At 35.7% G+C, this 20,260-nt stretch overlaps 3 protein-coding genes across 3 annotated transcripts; 2 read left to right on the top strand and 1 right to left on the bottom strand.

The window, feature by feature from the left end:
- Nucleotides 1–3,942: 3,942 nt before the first annotated feature.
- LOC131602009 (protein MAINTENANCE OF MERISTEMS-like) lies at nt 3,943–5,315 on the top strand. Its single transcript, XM_058873955.1, has 2 exons — nt 3,943–4,343; nt 4,432–5,315. The coding sequence occupies exons 1-2, from the start codon at nt 3,951–3,953 to the stop codon at nt 5,182–5,184; spliced, it is 1,146 nt and encodes a 381-aa protein (XP_058729938.1). The 5' UTR covers nt 3,943–3,950; the 3' UTR covers nt 5,185–5,315.
- Nucleotides 5,316–6,850: 1,535 nt separating this feature from the next.
- LOC131630134 (uncharacterized) lies at nt 6,851–10,500 on the top strand. Its single transcript, XM_058900931.1, has 6 exons — nt 6,851–7,656; nt 8,150–8,247; nt 8,719–8,743; nt 9,433–9,553; nt 9,642–9,776; nt 9,965–10,500. Exons 1-6 carry the CDS (start codon nt 7,281–7,283, stop codon nt 10,170–10,172), a joined length of 963 nt encoding a protein of 320 aa, XP_058756914.1. The 5' UTR covers nt 6,851–7,280; the 3' UTR covers nt 10,173–10,500.
- A 441-nt stretch (nt 10,501–10,941) lies between these two features.
- On the bottom strand, nt 10,942–16,927 carry LOC131630128 (alpha-aminoadipic semialdehyde synthase). Its single transcript, XM_058900921.1, has 23 exons — nt 16,370–16,927; nt 16,126–16,212; nt 15,898–16,027; nt 15,630–15,803; nt 15,423–15,505; nt 15,171–15,281; nt 14,990–15,065; nt 14,730–14,901; nt 14,523–14,619; nt 14,276–14,442; nt 14,125–14,182; nt 13,898–14,038; nt 13,334–13,660; nt 13,149–13,229; nt 12,988–13,053; nt 12,779–12,896; nt 12,444–12,653; nt 12,169–12,327; nt 11,811–12,054; nt 11,619–11,727; nt 11,371–11,532; nt 11,217–11,286; nt 10,942–11,113 (listed from the first exon to the last, which is right to left on the bottom strand). The coding sequence occupies exons 1-23, from the start codon at nt 16,601–16,603 to the stop codon at nt 11,061–11,063; spliced, it is 3,129 nt and encodes a 1,042-aa protein (XP_058756904.1). The 5' UTR covers nt 16,604–16,927; the 3' UTR covers nt 10,942–11,060.
- Nucleotides 16,928–20,260: the final 3,333 nt, after the last annotated feature.

Genomic DNA, 20,260 nt, shown 5'->3' with positions numbered 1-20,260 from the left:
TTCCCATAAAGCGTGCCTAAGTTCACAAGTTTGACCTTCTATACCAAGGATAAAGCAATCATCTACATGTCAAGACAAAATAATCATCTTTACCTAGACAGACGTGATCATCTTTACTCAACACAGATGACCACATATGCCTAGATGATGGTCTGATCAACTCTTATCAATTGATGATGACGTGTTGTGATATATCACCATAGAGAAGAGGATCTCTAAACAATCACATTATAATAGCTTTGTGAATAAAAGGACAAGTACAAGGAATGAATAGATAAGGCTCTGTATAAATAATACAATTCCAATGACTCCATTTCTAATGATCAAGTGATTTCTAAGGAAACTTGGCCAACAATTCAAATTTTTTAAGTCTTATATAAAAGACTGTTGGACTTGAGACTTCACACATAAGAGGGGGGATGGCTGTTGAATTATGTGGTTTGTAAAAATGTGGTTTTGAAAAATTTTGAAAAATAAAATCCGAGTTTAAAAAACATTTTTGAAAAGCTTAGCAACGGAAAATAAAAAGGCAGAAAATAAATTGAAAAATATTAAAGAGTTAAGGGAAGAAGAAGAAAATCAAGAATTATACAGGTTCACTCAAAAATAACTTAGTCACGTCCCCAAGAACTGATCTTGAGAGTTTCCAATAAACATCAAGAGTTTTTAGTAGGAAAGACTCACGAACCCCCTTATACAAATAAATGATGGTTGGTCTTCAACCAAATAATATAAGACGATAGATATGGGCATTTATGTCTTTTCTTCAGAATAAACTTAGGAGTGATGTGGTCAATCTTCCTTCCCAATGGTGGATTGAAGCAATTAGTCTTCAAGTTCCTAAACCTTTGAGCTCAAAACTTGGTTTTACACGGGATAACCAATGACCTGTGAGCTTTAACCTATCTTGGTTTTAATATTGGGCTGATCAAGAATTTAGGAGATTTTATCACGGGCTGATCTCCAACCTAAACTAGGACTGAATCACACAATCTTAGACCAAAACTTTTTACGGGTTTAGCATCTAACCTAAACAAATCCCTAAATAGATAATATTTAACCAAGGTGTATGCAAAAGATTTCCTTATACTCTTTCCAAAATTACAAATATATCCTCACTCTTAAAACGACTTTTCTCACAAAAGCACTTAAGCTAAAACATTAGTGAGAAAAAGTTAAAGAAAAGTTTAAAGAGAGAGAGAGAGTGAGAGAAGAAAGTGTTAAAACTTTTGGATAAATTTAAATGAGAAAAACGATCACTATTCATAAGCCAGAGATTGTCTAAAAAAGAACATTCAATTAAATGCATTTTAAGGCAATCTAATAAATTAGAGCATATTCATAACCGATTAGATATTTGAAAAATAATTGGTTAAGTTTATAAAAGAAAAAAATATATATTTAGCCATTGCACATAATCAAAACGCTATCTTAATCTCTTGTGACTCGTTTTTGAGCTAATCTAATCGATTAGACAAATGTTCAAATCAATTAAATAAGTCAAAGTTTTACTTTTTGCAATTTTGATTGCTCCCAGTTCATCAAACACAAATGTTTTATACAATTGTTTGATATTAGTGTTTTATTTTAAAATTATAAAGAGTAAAAGTGAATTTTAATTAAAATAATAAGAATAAAAGTGAAAGAAAAATGATAAATTATAAACTAAAAAATAAAACGCTATTTGAATAACGTTTAGAAAATAAATTATAAATTATAATAAAAAATTATAATTCATGATAAAAAATAATTTTCAAACAATTTTTTTATATAAGTTAAAAAAATGACATGTGTCAATTAGAACCAAAATTAAAAAATATTTAAAAACGCGTTACAAAGACAAAGATCAATTTAATGGTTCTCAAATTTGAAGTACATTAGCCAATTTTTGTTGTAAAAAAAGAGAGCGAAATCGTAATGATGCCTTAATTTCAACATGAACAAACAAAATATTTAATTTCACGTTTCGAATGATTTCAAATTATTTTAGGTGTACAATTAATTTTGATTTGTACAAGCAATTATTTTTTATAAATTTATTGAATAATTGATATATTTGATCTCAAATATAGAACAAATATATTAGTTATTTTATAGTTTTTTTTACTTATATTAAAACTAAAACTTTTAATTGTAAGGAAATATTTGGTTCTACCTTTAGAGCACTAAAACTTTCAATTGTAAGGAAATATTTGGTTCTACCTTTAGAGCATTAAAATTGATTTTCAATGTTTCAATAATTTTTGACATATTAGCTTAGGATTTGAGATTTGACTTTGTATCTAATTTGTTGTAATGTAAAATTATAGTTCATAGTTTTTGAATTTAAATATAATTTTACAAAAAAAACTAATAATTTAAAAAAAATGTATTTAAATATAAATTTCTTTATATTTAATTTATTTTTAATCATAATAAATTTGACACAATCAATTTATTCCCTAAAACCAAACACTCTCTAAAAAAGTAGAGAAATTCTTTGGCCACCTCCCTATCTTCTAGTCCACCTCTGGTGAAAACCCCATTATACCCCTGACTTCGGAAATGAACTTCCGAAATGCATGAAAAAGGTGTTTTCGGAAGTTCATCTTCGAAAGCGCCTTTTTTTTTGAAAAAAATGTCTTATTTCGGAAGTTCATTTCCGAAACTACAATTTCGGAAATGAACTTCCGAAATAAAACGCGTTCTGCAGATTAAGCAGAACTCTCCCCCTCCCCCAAATCATTTACCCTAATCATCATCAAACACTTCCATAGGCGAAATTTCTGCAGAAGCAAGTGTGAAGTAGCCAAACTCTTCTTCGAAACTCAACCAAACTCACCATTAAACACTAATTGGTAAGTTTATCATTGTTTTTTCAAGTTTTAGATCTATTTGATTAAACTATATTAGGGTGTTTAGAATCTGAAAAAATGACATTAAGATAGCTTAGTACTGATATTAGGATGTTTAGTAGGCAAAAAAATGGATTTGGTTTAGGTTTTTGGGTCTGCCATGGGAGGTTGCAGAGAAGCTCTGCGTGGGGGTGTTTCGGAAGTTCATTTCCGAAAACACCTCCATCCCAGTTTTCGGAAATGAACTTCCGAACTGTACCAGAAGTTCATTTTTTTTTTGTTTTTTCATTTGTCTCGCATATTAATCGATTTCGATTGTTTACAGGATCATGTCAGACCAGCCAGCACGCATCAGACAGGGGAGAGAGTCCCAGACTGCGTCGGCTAGACGCGAGCGGGCGGCGGCGCATCTGGCGTCGACCCAGGGACGGGGGTAGGGACGGGGACGCCGTGTCCGCGTTCCACAGGACTTGGTGGAGAGTTCATCTGCTTCAGGCTCTAGGAGTAGGCTGGCTCGGGTATCTTCTTCCCGCCAGCGAGAGGAGGAGGATGAGGATGAGGAGGAGGAGGAGGTCATACCGGATGTTGACCCTCCAGTCGGGGAGGAGGAGGAGCAGGAGGAGCAGGAGGTGGATAGCTTTCCGGGAGGGCCTTTTGACACTTCCCTGCTGATTCACTACCAGGATCACGTCGCTCGGCGGATCTGGGAGGGAGAGGTTTTTTTTTTTAACTTAGCCGTTTATTTGTCACCATTTTTTATAATTTTACCGTTTATTTCTCGCTTATTTGTTTTTTTTTTAGCAGGAGAGAGAGCCATTGAAAATGGTGAACCACTCCAGGAAGATTTTCGGTCTGTTTAAACCAGCAGCTCAGTGGTTTAACGACCACGTGTGAGGTTCAGGGCTTAGCGGGCTCTGCATGACCGGGTACACCACCATCAGCACCGGCATGCAGGGGGCATTTGTGGAGCGCTGGCACAAGGAGACGTCATCTTTCCACCTGCCGGTTGGGGAGATGACGATCACCTTGCACGACGTGCAGTGTCTTCTCCACCTGCCGATTAGGGGGCCGCTGTTGCACCACTCCCGAATCCAGAGGGTCGAGGCCATCGAGTGGATGACGCTCTATCTGGGCATGGAGGAGGAGGTTGCTCACTTTGAGTGCGCCACGACATCTGGGCCTCATATCCGGTTCACCACACTGAAGACTTATTTTGAGCACCATCTGGACGCGGCTGCCGAGGCCGAGGCTGCGGGTGACGAGCTGTTCACACAGTATCACCGCGGCTGCGCTCTTCGGTGCTGGTACATGCATGTGGTAGGCGCTGCATGCTTTGTGGACAAGAGCGCCAGGTACGTCGACGTGACCTACCTCCGCTATTTCATGGACCTGGATACCGTTCACCAGTGGAACTGGGGGGCAGCTACTCTGGCATATCTCTACCAGAAGCTGAATGAGGCCTCCAACTGGAGGACGAGGCAGCTGGTCGGATCCTGCACTCTGCTTACGGTACGTTTGATTTTAACACATTCTCGTATTTATTTATTTATTTATGTTTCGTATTTATTTTTAATACATTATCGTATTTGTGTTTCAGAGCTGGATCATCTCCTACTTCTCCCGCATCCACGGCTTCCACATCGATCCTGCGTACGTTGACGCCATGCCCAGGGCCGCCAGATACGCCCTCCAGAGGGGGAACGATGCGGTGGGACCATACCGCCTGTACCTGGACCGCACGATGCACGACGACGTCACCTGGAGGCCGTTCGCCGACTATGCTCAGGTTGTCCCCTTCGACGGGGTTGCTCTATATTCAGGCTGGTTGGCATGCGGGACCGGCATCATGGTCCGGTATCTCCCGGAGCGGTGCATGCGGCAGTTTGGGTTCGTGCAGATCATACCCAGGTCACCCTTCGAGGCTGCTCCTGACACAGTGACCAGAGTGCAGCTCACTGCCATATGGGAGGAGTGGCAGCATCATGTGGTACCGGAGGAGTACCGTCGCATGCGGGTCACCCAGGACTGGCACAGTGTGGAGGGGTACGTCACATGGTTCTACCGGGTGTCCCATCCTCTCTTGAGACCCGACGTTCCCGGCGCTCCTAGGCCAGCACACGAGGAGATCCTGGAGAACCGGCAGGCGGAGGATGACCACGCCATTGATCTCCTTCCGATCTACCAGCGGATAGAGATGCTTGGGCGGGACGCGTTGCATCGAGGTGTCATTCATCAGGGCGGACCAGAGGCAGTCGCCGTGATGGAGATCATCGTCACTGATGCGGGCCGTGCGGCGGGGTACAGGCGGCAGAGGAGGGCCCAGGGTGAGCGGGTTAGGCACACCCAGTAGTGGTGGGGTTTATTCATTTTTTGATTTTGGATTGTATATTTAGCACACTATTTTTATTTATTTCGGTTTGTATATAATATTTTCATATTAGTATTTTTTTTTGTTTATTTATCATATTAGTGTTTTCAGTCTATCTATTGTTTATTTTATTTGCCGGTAACGTTTAATTAAAATGCGGTTGCGTTTAAGAAAAAACATAAAAAAAACACAGTTTCTGCATAATTCGGAAATGAACTTCCGAATTCACCCCCCATGAGGTGTTTTCGGATGTTCATCTCCGAACGCACCCCCCATGAGGTGTTTTCGGAGATGAACTTCCGAATCAAGGAAATTTTTTTAAAAAAAAAGCGCTTCGGAAGTTCATTTCCGAAGCAGGGGTAGTTTGGGAATTTCGCTGGGGGTGACCCCCCATAGGGAGGTGGGTAAAGAAATTTTCAAAAAGTATTTGACAACACTTTTATAAAATATATTCAAATATAAATTAATTTACATACAAATCAATCTTGAGTAAAATTAACTTTATAACAATAATGTTATATATTAACTCAATTCAATTAAATTGTTTTGAGCATACTTTTTATTTATTTGAGTTTTCAAATAAGAGGGATATTCTTACATACTTTAAAAATAAGTTATTAAAATTATTCTATAATCAAATGACTAAAAATAATTTATAATTAGATAAGGAGAGCAAAAAGCAAATTTGTCATATGATAATTAACTATTTATTATTTATAATTATTAAACTAAAAAAAATTAATAATCAAAAAGATATTAAAGTAAGAATATTTCTTCTTCTCATTTTTTATATGTTTATTGACTAAGTAATATATTTGAGTATTAAAATTGATTCTGTATTTTATAAATTGATTTTGAATTTTTTTTCTTCTTCTTTTGCACTGATTCCGACTTATATAATAGATTGACTAATCTGGCTCGTACTACGGAGGCACGTGTATTGACCATGTTTTTGCTAGGAGTCGAACTCGATATTCCCCGAATATCGTCATTTGCAGAGACTTGTTTGCCACTCGAACCCAAACACTTGGTTGACAATTTTTTATTTATCTCAAATAGATTTGACTTTGCATCTAGCATTAACTATAATTCAAAATTATGATTTGTAAATTTAATTTTTATATGAAATTTATACTCTAATTCATTTTGATATAAATGTATTTAGACATAAAATCACTTTATATTCAACTTACTCTTAATCATAATATTATATAACCTATTCATTCTCCAAAATCAAATACACACTAAAATATTTTGACATTGAACTTTGTTTTTCAAATCGCTTTTATAAAATATATTAAAGTATAAGTTATTTTACATACAAATTATTTTTAAATAAAATTAACTTTATAAAATTAGATCACTAAAATATTAGAAAAAAATACTTTATAATTAGAAAAAAAAAACTTTATGATACTAATTAATTCAAAATTAATTTTTGCTTTCCAAATACACACTATGACTAGAAAAAAAATTAATGATACTAATTAATTCAAAATTAATTTTTGTTATCCAAATACACATTATGATTAGGAAAAAAAAATACTTTATGATTAGAAAAAAAATACTTTATGATTAGAAAAAAAATACTTTATGATGCTAATTAATTCAAAATTAATTTGCGCATTTCGATGCATCTCATAATGAAACCTTATTAACTGTTTCACAGTGTTGTGTCAGTAACAAAACAAACCTCTACTTCAAGCAATCCCAATTTTTTCTGATCCATTTTCCTTTTTCAAATTTCCGCAAATTCTTCTCAAAATTTTCATCTTTTCCGTAATTATTCATTCGATCCAATCCAACCCATTACATTAAGATTCGATTCCACCCAATCAGATCAATTTTCATTTCTAGGGTTTTAATCGGTTGCGTTATTGGACAACACACTTTTTCCGCAAAATGATTGGTTTTTGATCATTGCATTGTTCAATCAAATCTTTCTGGAATTGATTCCGTTTGAAAAAGAATATAAAAATTATTTTTTTTTTTCTGGGATTTATCTATTCAATTTAATTTTCCCCTTTTTGATTTATGATTGTGATGCATGAATCTCGTTGCAAGATTCTAGTGTCATTATGTTTAGATTAAAGAAAAGTGAAAACTTTGCACGGTTTTTGTATCAGAAAACTCTGCACAATATGGCTTATTCAATAGGCTATGATCCTTGTTCCCATTTGAGCAAGGTTTGTGCTAATAATGTTTTTGGGGTTAGTAGAAGAATTGGATTTGGAAGAAAAGGCTGTGGCTTTTATACTAGTAATAGATTCTTTGTGAGCGCTAATGCGAGGTCTCGTGGCTTTGCGTCGGATTTGGAAAAAGGGAGTTCTGTTGGTGGTGATGCTACTCTTGTTAAGGTTGACCATGGAGGACTAAATGGAAGTCCTGACATGCCTCGTTTCCGGGATCGACGTTTGTCTGAGAAAGTTGTTGTTGCTGTTGATGTGGATGAGGGTATGTAGGCAAGAAATTCCATATGCATGTGCCACCTTTTTATTTTATGGCATGTCTTCAATACTTTATGATTTGATTTTTCTCTATATGTAAAATGAAGATCCTATCAGAATCTTGAATATATGTTCTAGTTTCAATGTATATTTTATAATAGCTTATCATTCTGCTCTCATGGTAGTGATTACTCTAATATTGTTGCTCTTAGAGAAGGAATCAATGTTTTATTAATGGAGCGTCAAGATTAGATTCTCATTAGATATATCCTTTCCCTTTTGTTTGTGTTTAAGTAATTTTGAATTTTCATCACCAGGTGTATACATGAATAATTGATAATCGTCTATTTTTAGTACGATGTATACCCTTGAATCAGTTTTTTTTCTTCTTCTCTTGATTCTCGCTCCATTGTTAAAACTGGCTAGTTACATAATTGAATTCTAAGATTATCCACATATGTTGTCTGATGTGCACTTTTTTTCCCACTATTTTTATGCAGTATTGGGAAACTTTGTGTCGGCTCTCAACAAGTATATTGCAGATCAATATTCATCAAATTATTCAGTTTCTGAATATCATGTGTACGAATTCTTTAAGGTATCTTTGTTAGCTGGTTTGGCAATTTCATGTTTTAATTATAAGTGATTGAGTTTTACCAATTTTTGCTAATATCAAACAATGTCGATGGGCAAGAGCTTGTATATTGTTGTTCAATGGTGCTTCAGAGAAAACCCCGGCACAGGAATTTCAGTCAATGACCATTGAACATTAGTCAGGAACCAAACATTCTATTATAATCTTGCCTCTTGCTGAAGAGAACCACTTTCTCTATAAATGGAATTCTGTTTAACTCGTAATTCAAATCCTTGTTGGCTTTCATAGGGTTTCCATATTTTATGCATTCATCTTCTCTGTGACCACTTACATGCTTATTGTTTTAAGCTGCACTGCACCTTATTTTCTGAAGTAGGTGTATGTGGCTTGTATATTACTTGTAGTCCATTGCATTATTGTGAATTTGTGTATGTTTGAATGTGGAGCCTGATGCAACCCTCATTTCTGTTACAGATATGGAACTGTTCGCGTGATGAAGGTAAACTGTTTATTCATCAAACTCTATTTCATTTTAGAACAATTGTGCTACTCCATTCCTTGTTTGATTTTTACAAAGTTCATTGATTGAAGTGTCTCTTTTTTGAAATCTGGATGATCTTTCTTGAAATTGTATTCCCTATAAATCTATGTTAAAAAAAAAATCAAATTTTAAAGTTTGGTTTTCATGAATGAGGAAAGCTCTATTTTGTAGTACGTATCCTGATGTTGGTCTTATGATCGGTACAAATTCTTTAAACCATTCAACCTAGTGTTTTCAATGCTGAGGATTCACAAATTTTTTGCAGTCTCCTGAAAATTCAATGCTAGTGGGTAAAAACCCTTAGCAAACAAAAATAAGGAATAAACTTCAAAAGCATTTTGGTTGTTCAAAGGATTTATCTTCTTTAAAATAAGCCCCCACGTTACAAGAAAACCAAGACATCTCAATTGTCTATGGGAAAAAAAAATTAACAATGATGTTTTTATGCATCAACGTTTGATTTCTCACCAATAGTGGTGACGTCTAACCATATTCTTTAGAGTGAGTTTTGCCTAATTCTTGTTCAATAGGGTCAAGTAGTGCAATAATTTTATGTAGGAGCTAGGAATTTTTGCGTAGTAAAATAATTTTATGCTTCCAGATGACTAATGGACTGATTGGTTTGAAATCTATATCTTTTTCTGCAGCTGATATTCGCGTTCACGAGTTTTTTAAGACTCCATATTTCAAGTCAGGGATTCACCCTCTCCCAGGTGCTCAGATGGCAGTTCAAAAGTTATCAAGATTTTTTAACCTATCAGTTGTAACGTATGATTTTGGTATATTGGACTTTCATCAACATATAGACGAATTTTGTCACAATCAACTAACCGGGTCTCTTCTATTATATGTTCAGGTCTCGGCAGAATGTAATTAAGGATCACACAATTGAATGGATAGAGAAGAATTTCCCAGGACTGTTTCATGAGATTCACTTCGGTAATCACTTTGCGCTCGATGGAATATCAAGACCAAAATCAGAGATTTGTAGGTGCGTCTTGATCCTCTTCATCTGCATTTCAAATTATGATTTCTCTATGATTTGGTTTTATGACAATGCTTATGTCGCTCAGAAGATAAGTTCAAATAAGTCAATGCAAACAAATTCTTACTGTAGTTGGTGTTCAAATTATGATTTTTATTATTTAAAGATGCAAACTTTCTGTTTCTTATTCACAGGTCTTTAAATGCCAAGGTTCTTATCGATGATAACCCGCGGTATGCCATAGAGTGTGCTGATGTCGGAATTAAAGTCCTACTTTTTGATTATGAAAACTCGTATCCTTGGTCCAAGAACAAGTTAGTTGATGAGCATCCTTTGGTGACCAAAGTTAAGAACTGGAAAGAAGTGGAACAACAATTGATGTCACTGATAGCTTCAAAATAGTCTACAACAAATGCTGGACTAGTTCATGTTTTTGAAATGTCTTAACATATATATTCTTGAAGTTGCTGCAAGAAGATGACTAGCTAGAGGAATGAATGACACATTCATATTCTTTTCCCATTTTGAGCAGCATTAATGAAGATTGGAACAAGTTGTTCACTATGGTGGATATTCTATTGATTTTATTACTTTATTGATTACTAGGCAAGTGGAACCTAAATGATGAATTTACAAGTGGAACCTGAATGTTATGGTTGCACCATGTAATGACTCAAACATTGATAAAATAATAATGTATGACATTTGATATACTTTTTGATATGGTTTATATATGTGTTTTGGTACACTTGCATTGTGAAGCTTGGTGATCAAATCAAACATAAATGTTTTTGTTTTGTCAAGTCCTATTTTATTTTCGACAAATCAAACAGACCTTAGGACTCGAAAGGGGTTTGGAAGAGTCAAATGAGACTCTAATTCCATCCCTTGGGCATGCACCGATAACTTTAATGCGATCATAGGTGCTCATGAGTATAGAGGGACTCATTCCCCTGCAAAAACTGGAAGATTTTCTTCAATGGTCAGACTCCAACAGCCTCATCCACATCCCAACCAAAGGAAGCAAGTTCACTTGTTACTCATATTTTTGCTTGGATTTCTAAAATTATTTTTTGTGTACATTTTTTACAAATTAAATTGATCAAATATTCTATTTAAAACTTCTTAGTTAAATTTTTTATTTATCAAATTCTTTTCTGAAAAACATTGCTGATATAGAATTCTCTTATTGCATTGCTGATATATAATGGTAGTTCTGATTCAATAAATATACAGCAATTATTATAGCCGAAATTATTTACATGATCTACACATCAAACACCATACAAATTACTCATTCTTCTCTATCAACTTGATGCCATAAGCTTGTATAATATCCAAAGCTGCAAACACCACAAACCAAAAATAAGCATTTACGAAATCAATTGCCACAATATGCAATTTACTGATAACAAAATCTGTTAACAATCGAGTTCATTCAATCACCTGGAGTGTATACTTCTGGTATAATAGGCCTTAAGACACCTCTTGTCTGAATTTTATTTGTCAGTAAGAGCTGAAAAACAAAGATGCTACAAATTCAGTAACAGTATTCACTTTGAATAGTACAGTAAAGAGACCAAATTCAGAGGAAAAGTACCAGAGCTCCAACAGCAGCTGGAATACCAACAGTAAGGGCCATGGCAGTAGTGGTTTTTCCATCATAAGTCTTCCCAAATTCAAGCAAAGTAGCTCTATGCTTCTCTGTAACTTGTTTGTCTGGGAATTCTATCTCCACTTCATGGTGCAAAAGCACCATATCCTGCTTACAAATCAGATATAAACTCTATGCACCAGATATTATATTTGTATGAACTTAGAAGTCTATATGAATTTGTATTAATATACCTTTTCTGTGCCGGAGTAGGATAGTCTCTCCTCCATGCGGAAACATGCAACATCAAAAGCACTTTGGCAGGAAGTAGGGATTTCTGTTTGATCAAAAAGTCCTAAAAATCTACACGAGAGAGAATGCTTTCACGTTAAGACAATGATTTTACGATAATAATACTAATAATAAGAGGGTGTTAAATGGACTACATGATTGTTTTTGCTGTCATCATTGCAGATCTTTGATCGTTGCTGTGTCCTAATGTTAATATTCTTTTTGTGATGTCCTCTTCTCCTATTACCGCTCCGTTTAGATCTTCATGATCGATTTTCATTTTCAGTAGGTCGAACGTGAATTTTCTAAAGGTTGGTCTCTCCTCATTCTTTAGAATTGGATGAGCTTCGTTGTTGAATAAGCCAATCCTAGAAAGTGTCCCCATGATTTCACCAAACCCTGTACAAGGAGTTAATCAAAATAAGTTCCTTATAGATTCACCAAATATGGACTAATGTAGTAGATTAAAGAGCTTTTCGCAAAGGTTAGAAGTATGTAAGATAGAAACCATGCCTTCATAACGGAGGGTTCCACGAAAGATAGTTGATGCTTCAGATCCTATTCCATATAAATCTCCATAAAGTAAAGAGTTGCGGTTAGGAAGACATTCCAAAGCAAAAGCAGGAAAGTCCGGTATCCTTAGTTTTGTAGCAGAATCATAAAGATTGTCCCCTGTCGAATAAACAAGAGCTATGCAATGAGCTTATGAATGCTTCAATCAAATGTAACACATGAGGACGATAATCGTTGTTTTCATGGCATTTTATTCCAATTTATTGAAAGCTTACCATCAATATGAACTGTTTCACCGTGGTCTTTGTATGTGGCAGGATTGCGCCCAGCTCGGATGGCCCCTACAGGATTCCAGCTGAATTTATATGCCAATGGATTGTTAGCAGCTTCAGGAGATGGAAGTCCACCACAGTAAGAAGTGAAAGACTTTATTTTCCCTTTCTGCATATGTGCCTCGTCGATCATCTTCATTGCCATCATGTGATCTGGATCATCAACCAATTACAAACTTATTACTAGATCCGTTTTGATTGGAAATGCGTCAAGTTTTTCCAGATTATACTTTTCAGAAGAATTGTTAATATGTTATAAATATCAGATTAGCTCATACCAATCCCTGGGTCCAAGCCCATCTCGCCAAGAATTGTTATACCAGCAACTTTTGCTTTATCATCTAGCATTGACATGGAGCTATCAACATAGCTTGCAGTGACCAGATGTTTTTTCAACTGCATCGAGAATTTAGAAACATATTCATTACTATTCTTGATATTCCAAAAGTCGAGACGGTGCTATAGATGTTTAAGTACTGCAAAGTACCTCAATGCAAGCATTTGCTACGATAACGTGACAACTAGGGGGCAACAAACTTATAACAACGTCCACCTGCAAAAACGGAAAATTTAAACATAAGATATGGCTGTAAACAAAATCCTAAGAATACAAAAAAAAAGAACAATGCTTCTAAACGACGATTGTACCTGTGAAACATGCTTAAAAAGACTGGCACTATCCATCACATCAAGCTGAATTCCTGCTACATTTGGAATTCCTTCAACAGTCTGCAGGTACAAAAATCAAATATCATTCATAAGATTCGAACGAAAATACCAGTTCTGCTTCTATAAAAGAACTATTGTAAAATAAAATATTTTGGTTAAAGTACCTGCTCCGCGTCCTTCAGGTACAAAGATCCTACGGTGACATCAACATCAATTTGATCATCAAAATCATCTTCCAGCAATGTTTTATACCACTGGCTGGATCCAAATGACGATAACATTTCGGCCGCTGGCTGACAGACTCGACCAGCGCCAAGAATCAAAACTGCAGCCTTCTTTTTCGGCTCAGATTCCTTCATGCCGCCGTTCTCTTGAACTTTACCAAGCTTAAGTGAAATTTTATTCGAAAATCTGTTGTTTTTAGTTGGATTAGCAAGAGTGGTTAAAGAATCAATGATTTGATCCAGAACAGCCTTATCATCCGCACCAACCTATCGAAAACACAGCATGTTGTTAGTATTAATCATTAGAAGCTCACCATGTCGATACAAAAATCATTATCATAATTTTCATTTAAAAAAGACTAGAAAACAAAAGAGTATGAAGACTAATGGTCGGTCCCATACCGAATTTGTCTCGGCCCATAATGCCCATGCTTGAATTGTCCTTATCCCTTATTAAAATGATAAGTAAAAATTCTAGTTTGAAATAAATATATGAGTACTTACTTCGAGTTCCGAGTATGATATAGCATCAACACTCTGGCCCACATGACAGTTAACCAAGTGGAAGGAGCCTCCTGCCGTTTCAATAATATCAAGGGCCTCGTTTATCAGAAACTGATCAAATAAGTGACCGCTCAGAGATACCTGACATTGATATTCACCGATCATGATCAGAAGATTAAATTATCAAATATCAGGATGAATAATAATATTGAAACTGATGAACGCACCGAAGTGTTGTATCTGCTCTTGTTAGATAAAGAATTTGCTGAGTTTTCTGATACATCCCTACAAGTCAATTTAAGAGGTTTATGTAAGTGGGAAAATAACAAGTACTATATAAAAGAGTCACCGAATAATGAAAAGTAGATAAGAACATACTCAGAATCGGACTTCCGCATACGAGGTATATAATCATATAAGGAGGTTAGGACACCTCCATTGACTATGCAAGCTCTTTTTAAGTGAGCAGGCAAGTTTGTAATGTCTGTGGCAGAAGCCAAATTTGTGACGAATTGCGACAGCACGTTTCCAAAATATTGTGAAGCCTAGTCATGATAAAATCAAACTCAATCATCTTCGAAAGCTGTTATAGCGTTATCTTATCCAATGATGAGAAGACACTTACCTCTTTTGCGAATTCTGTTGGAAGAATGTCAACAGCTAAACATATCACTCCATTCCCGTCCATGTCCTCGTGGTAGGAATCCGTTACTGCATCATATCTAACAACAATTTTAATTAAACCTCACAATCATCCATTGCATGCAATAGGTCATTTTCTATGGTTTAGAAAAAATGAATAACTTCTTCAAACAAGTGACATGGTGTATACCTGAAGAAAGGTGAATCGATTGATGTACTGCGGTTAACAAACTCAAGTGAACCGCCTATATCACATGTTATGTCAGCTATTCCAACAAGTGGACATTCCTTTCTCATCAAGTCTTGAATCTGCGTAGTGCTCAACAATGGTGGAAACCTTTTCTCCCAATACATGCAATTCACTAACATTGCCATTTCAAGCAACATTTCAGACCAAAATGTATGAAAATCAAAATTACTTATATATTTAGTAAGCATGAATGAACCTACCAATAACCGATGCGTATGGTGCTATTTTTTCATGGAAAATCGGATTATAATGTTCAGGGTGCGCATAGTAGTCTACCTGAAATAGCCGTATCAGGTTAACATATCAGATACAAATCTTACGCAGAGAGGGATTTTTAGTTGGTAAGATTCCAAAACTAAAGGTCAAGATCGACGGACTCACTTTGTCGAACACTTTCATGGGATCTTCCGGTTCAACCATGTCTTGAGCAGTCACAACACAGCCATAAACTTGGAAAATTCTTTTTGATCCATGCCTTGCTTTATTTGTCTCCTAAGTACATAATGTGGCAAAGTTCAGGACACATGTTTGCATCTCAAAAGTAACAATAACACATCATTTTCAAGATTCAATCAGTTATTATTATAGTCAAATTTAAAATCTAGTTTCATCTATTTCATGCTGAAAAGTTACCATCTTATGTAGTTCGCTTAGTCTAGATGGATCCACAAAAGTATGAGGAAGAAGCTTAAATATCTCCTGTGCTCCAGAGCAAACTACAACAAAGGAAGAATTTCAGTTTGATGGCGTATTAAGTATCAGTGTCATGTCTAGTGTCTCTGTAAGTGATTTATTGACAATGCAACGACTACAAAGCAATGTATTTGGCTATTAGCATACCATTTCCCGAACCAGTAAAGACAAAAACAAGAGGACAAATCCCCAATGGCAATCCCCGATTTGCTATTTCTTCACCAACAGAAATAACTGCCGCCTTCGCAGCAGCCAAGGATGGATACATGTATGATGATCCAAGTGACAGAAAAGGTGTTGAATATCCAAGACTCAAATATCCTGTTTCATACATAAACAACAACAAATCAAAACTCGAAAATCATTCATCATCACTAGATAATCGAAATTAAAACCGGATTAGAAATTCTCTTACGCTGTCCTAATCCGCGCAAGAAATCAATCATTCCAGCTCTACCAGCAAAATTTCCAAATGCAAGTAGCCTCTTCCCATTTTCCCCAACAATCAATTCATAGTCATACAATGATGCTCTCTCAGCAAGAATCTACAACAAGATTAAACAAGTTAGAAGCCACAGCAAGAAGAAACCACAAATAATCATGTTTGAAACACGCACACACGCGTGCACACCCGGAAACACACCTTATCCAACAAAGGCATATTTTCTTTCTGTGCTTTATGAGTATGTGAAAAGAAAGCATAAGCTCTATCAGGCAATATCATCTCCAACTGCATCATCATCATCATCACCATCATCATCATCATCATCATCATCATAATCATATACATTACATAGACTGATATAAGATTAAATAATAAAATTTATACAGAAATATAAGACAAACAGACAACAAGCTGCGCTGCTAGTACGAAGAAAGAATTGTACCGTTGGTTGTTTGATGCCAAGAATGAGGCCACAAGGTGACAAATCATTTGAAATTTCACAACCAACTTCTTCATAAAGAACATCATGATGAATCCTCTTAGTAGAAGGCTGAACAATAATCCTGGAAACACCACGATGAAGTAATCGAGCACAGTGTGAAGGAGTCAAAGGTGTTCTTCTCTCCCATTTATTAACAGTTTCTGATAATATCCCAACAACACCGTTCCCAAACATTCTTCTACAACCTCTCTGAAATCAACGTCAATACTCAAAGATTTTTCTGGTATATATTAACTGATCATATCATATATCATATCATATCATGAATAATTATATAAAAACACAGACAGACAGCACTATATGGCGAAAAGAACAACACGTGATTGTTGTGATAAGGTAGTTGTTTTTGTTTTTGTTTATTTGTTTGATAATAGTGTTGGTTATAATAGTATATGATAATGTTTATGAGTGATCAATGATGTTGAAGATGATAACAACGGTGACGTGTAAGTAACAAGAGATGAATATGATAAGTGCATAGTTAGGAAAGAGCTTAGAATGGAAATTGTTACGTAAGTATACACTAAATTTGACACAAATTGGATAAGTATAAATGTATATAATGAGTTGTGATGACGTGAGGTTACAATAGTTTGTTTGGTTTGAGACTATGAGTTGTGTTAAGGTATAAAAGTTGTTCACGTATAGCCGCTGCCTAATTATGGTGCTGACACGTGAAAAAACATGTTATTATAGTCATAGGCTCTGTTTGGTAAGCCATCTTTTCGAGCTTATAGCTTATGTCTTATGTCTTATAAGCTCATATGATAATTTAGACCCGTTTGGTAACGGTCTTTTCATCACGAGCTTATAGCTTATTTTACTAGCTTATAGCTTATTTTTCAGACGCTATTTCAAATAGCGTTTTAGCTTATGTCTTATAGCTTATCATTTTTTCTTCCTTTTTTATCCTTATTATTTTAATTAAAATCCATTTTTAACCCTTATAATTTATTTTAATTTAAAATAAAATAAATATATATTAAATATCTTTTATGTCATTTTACATTTATAAGTTAATTGAACCGCTAATTTTACCAAACACTTCAATTAACTTATAAGTTATCAGTCTCAACTATCCGCTATAAGCTATAAGTCATCAGTCATCAGCCATCAGTCATAAGCTATAAGCTATCAGTTAGCTTATCAGTCAACCGCTATTTTTACCAAACAGACCCATAGTCATATAATGTTTTTATTTTTTTATGAAAATTTGGAAATTCAATTTGTTCAAAAGCAATGCACCCAATATGCTATATTATATTGTAAAAATAGGCGTTTGATAGAGAAATAGATTGGAAATAGGTGTTTTTTAATCGATAAATAAGTGTAATATGGATAAGGATTGTCTCTCGTGACTGTTTCACTTGATGAAATAATGTGAAGATCTTGGTCATTAAATTATTTTTAAATATTTTTATTGTATTTAATTGGAAAAAAATGAATGGATCAGATTACACTGTATATAAATAGCCAATTTTTTTTTCCATCTTTGTGTAGTCAAACACATGTCTGAAAATTTAAAACTATTTTCAAAAATATTTGACAATGAACGTATATGAATTATTTATTTTTGTTAAAAATATATGGAGATGGATCTGCGAATATTTCTGAAGTGTATTTGGAGATGTATCTCCAAAAATATCTCTTAATCAATTTTTCCAGCGTTTTTCAATGAGAATTATCATTTATCCATTTAGTAAAAGTTTTGTATATGTATCTTTGAATATTTATGAGGTGATTTCGGATATGCATATCCGAAACTTCCCTACTTGAAGTGTGGGCAGTAATATTTTCAAGTTTGTCTTTTTTTTAATCACGCATTTGATTCAACAATTAAAATCTCAAAATAGGGTAAGACATTAATAATTAAAAAAATATGTCATAATATTACAAATATAGTTTTAAGTCGGGAAAATACTGGTAAAACATCCGAAAATACATAGAAGACATAACCTACTGCTTATGCCTAATCCTAACCATGGCTCCTTCTCTGTTGTTAGTAACCCAAAGCATTCCATGTCTTAATAAGAATGGAACGTGTTGGCGCAACCGCATCATCACCACCTCTCTAAAAAAGCACAGAGTGTATGCCCTCTCTCGTAATCCACATAATATTTCGACAAATAGGCAACACATCAACGACATGATCATCCCTGACCTGCTCATTCTCTAGGATCTCCTCATGAGCAAGCCTAAGTGGACATCCAAGAGTGTCTGGTGTTATGACAAAGTGTGACACATAATAGAACCAAGTCATGTAACCATCCACATACTACCACTGACGAGGGACTGGCATACTCTGATTCTCCTCTGATACCAGATGACTCTCGTAATTCGCGAGTATGTCATCAAGATCTCTGCAGACGTTGCAGATAAGAGCAGCCACCAAGGGGGCTCTCAGAATGATCTGCACATATTCAAACTGACGTATGCATCGCTACGGTAGTTACCTGTACATCAAAGAGCTCCCACATGGCAGCCATTCGAAGTAATAAGAAATTAGTCAAAGAGAACAGTGTCTTGGTGAGGCATATGGTGTCTAGTCGATGTCATCATGCTGACTCCTATCAAAATACATACGGAATGATCGCACAACATCATTTCCTCTACATGGGCAATAAAGGCAAGCACATGGGTAACCCTCAACATACGTTAACACACGATCAAACCCATGTATACGGTGAAAGTAGTATAGGATCCATCCTTGAAAATGGATAAAAAAACATCAGTAACAAGTGTAAAAAAATTGAATTTAAAATTAATAGTGGCTATGGAAATTATCGCCGGCAGGGTGCAGGAGCATATGTCATTTGCTTTGTCGTCCAAAGAGAAGCTTCGCCAACCTAGCTTGGATTCCAAACCAAACATGCGCCCCCCCAGTTTCACTCGTGAATGGATCCAAGTCGATGAAATACTTAAGGTATGTCACATCTACGTAGGTTGGCCTCCTGTTCTTGGTTGGAACATCCATGTTTGTGGGCCTTAACACGTTTGATCCTAGAATGGTTAAGTAATTTCCCCCTGACGGGAAGGTGTAGAAGTCAAGCAACGTCATCTAGTGTAATCGTCATCTCGCCAATGAGGGAGTAGAAAGATGATGTTTCTTTATGCCATCTTTTAGCAAATTCCCCTTGCATGCCATGGATGTTGGTTGCGTACCCGGAAATACACAAACAGGCAAGACCAGAGTATCTGATGACACTTTGGAACCACTCATCATAGGGCTGATAAAGATTGTGAATCACTTTGCAAGTCTTCGATGTGGGGGATCGCAAGAGTGGACCTGAAAAGTTAATACTTTAACACTCAAGTCAGCTATGAAGTCCAAAAAGGGATAGAGTAAAGTATGGAAAGTATTTGTGTACCTTACGTTTTACGCATGTAGAAATATTTATACCACTGGATCCAATAGTTGTTGGGTCTCTCTAGAATAATAAATTGGCCTCTCATCATTGGGCCTTTAATCGGTAAAAAAAAGGTTATTGTGAAGCGTTGAACGTGAAGTCTTCTATAATTTGTGTTAGTCTAATATTGTCAAATTGTCTGTGGGCGAGACACGACATGTCCGACTAAAGGGAGTGGGGAACAAACACATCAAATACTTTTCTCACCATTGGGGCACTTCATGTGGAATTTAAAAATGTGCCCCAAGGCTTATTGGTCAGGGCGTCGCACTTCACCTAGAGTATTTGAGTGTACTTAAGTGTCGTGGTATTTCTGAGATGTGATATGACAAACATACTTTTCATACTTTACTCTATCCTTTTTTAGCTCCTCAACTGATTTGAACGTTGGAGGGTAAACCTCGTAAGTCTATACCCTGACCTA

Source organism: Vicia villosa, linkage group LG1, assembly GCF_029867415.1.
Source record: "Vicia villosa cultivar HV-30 ecotype Madison, WI linkage group LG1, Vvil1.0, whole genome shotgun sequence".
Taxonomy (NCBI): Eukaryota; Viridiplantae; Streptophyta; class Magnoliopsida; order Fabales; family Fabaceae; genus Vicia; species Vicia villosa.
Note: the sequence above shows the minus strand (reverse complement) of the source record. Positions and strands in the feature narration are given on the sequence as shown.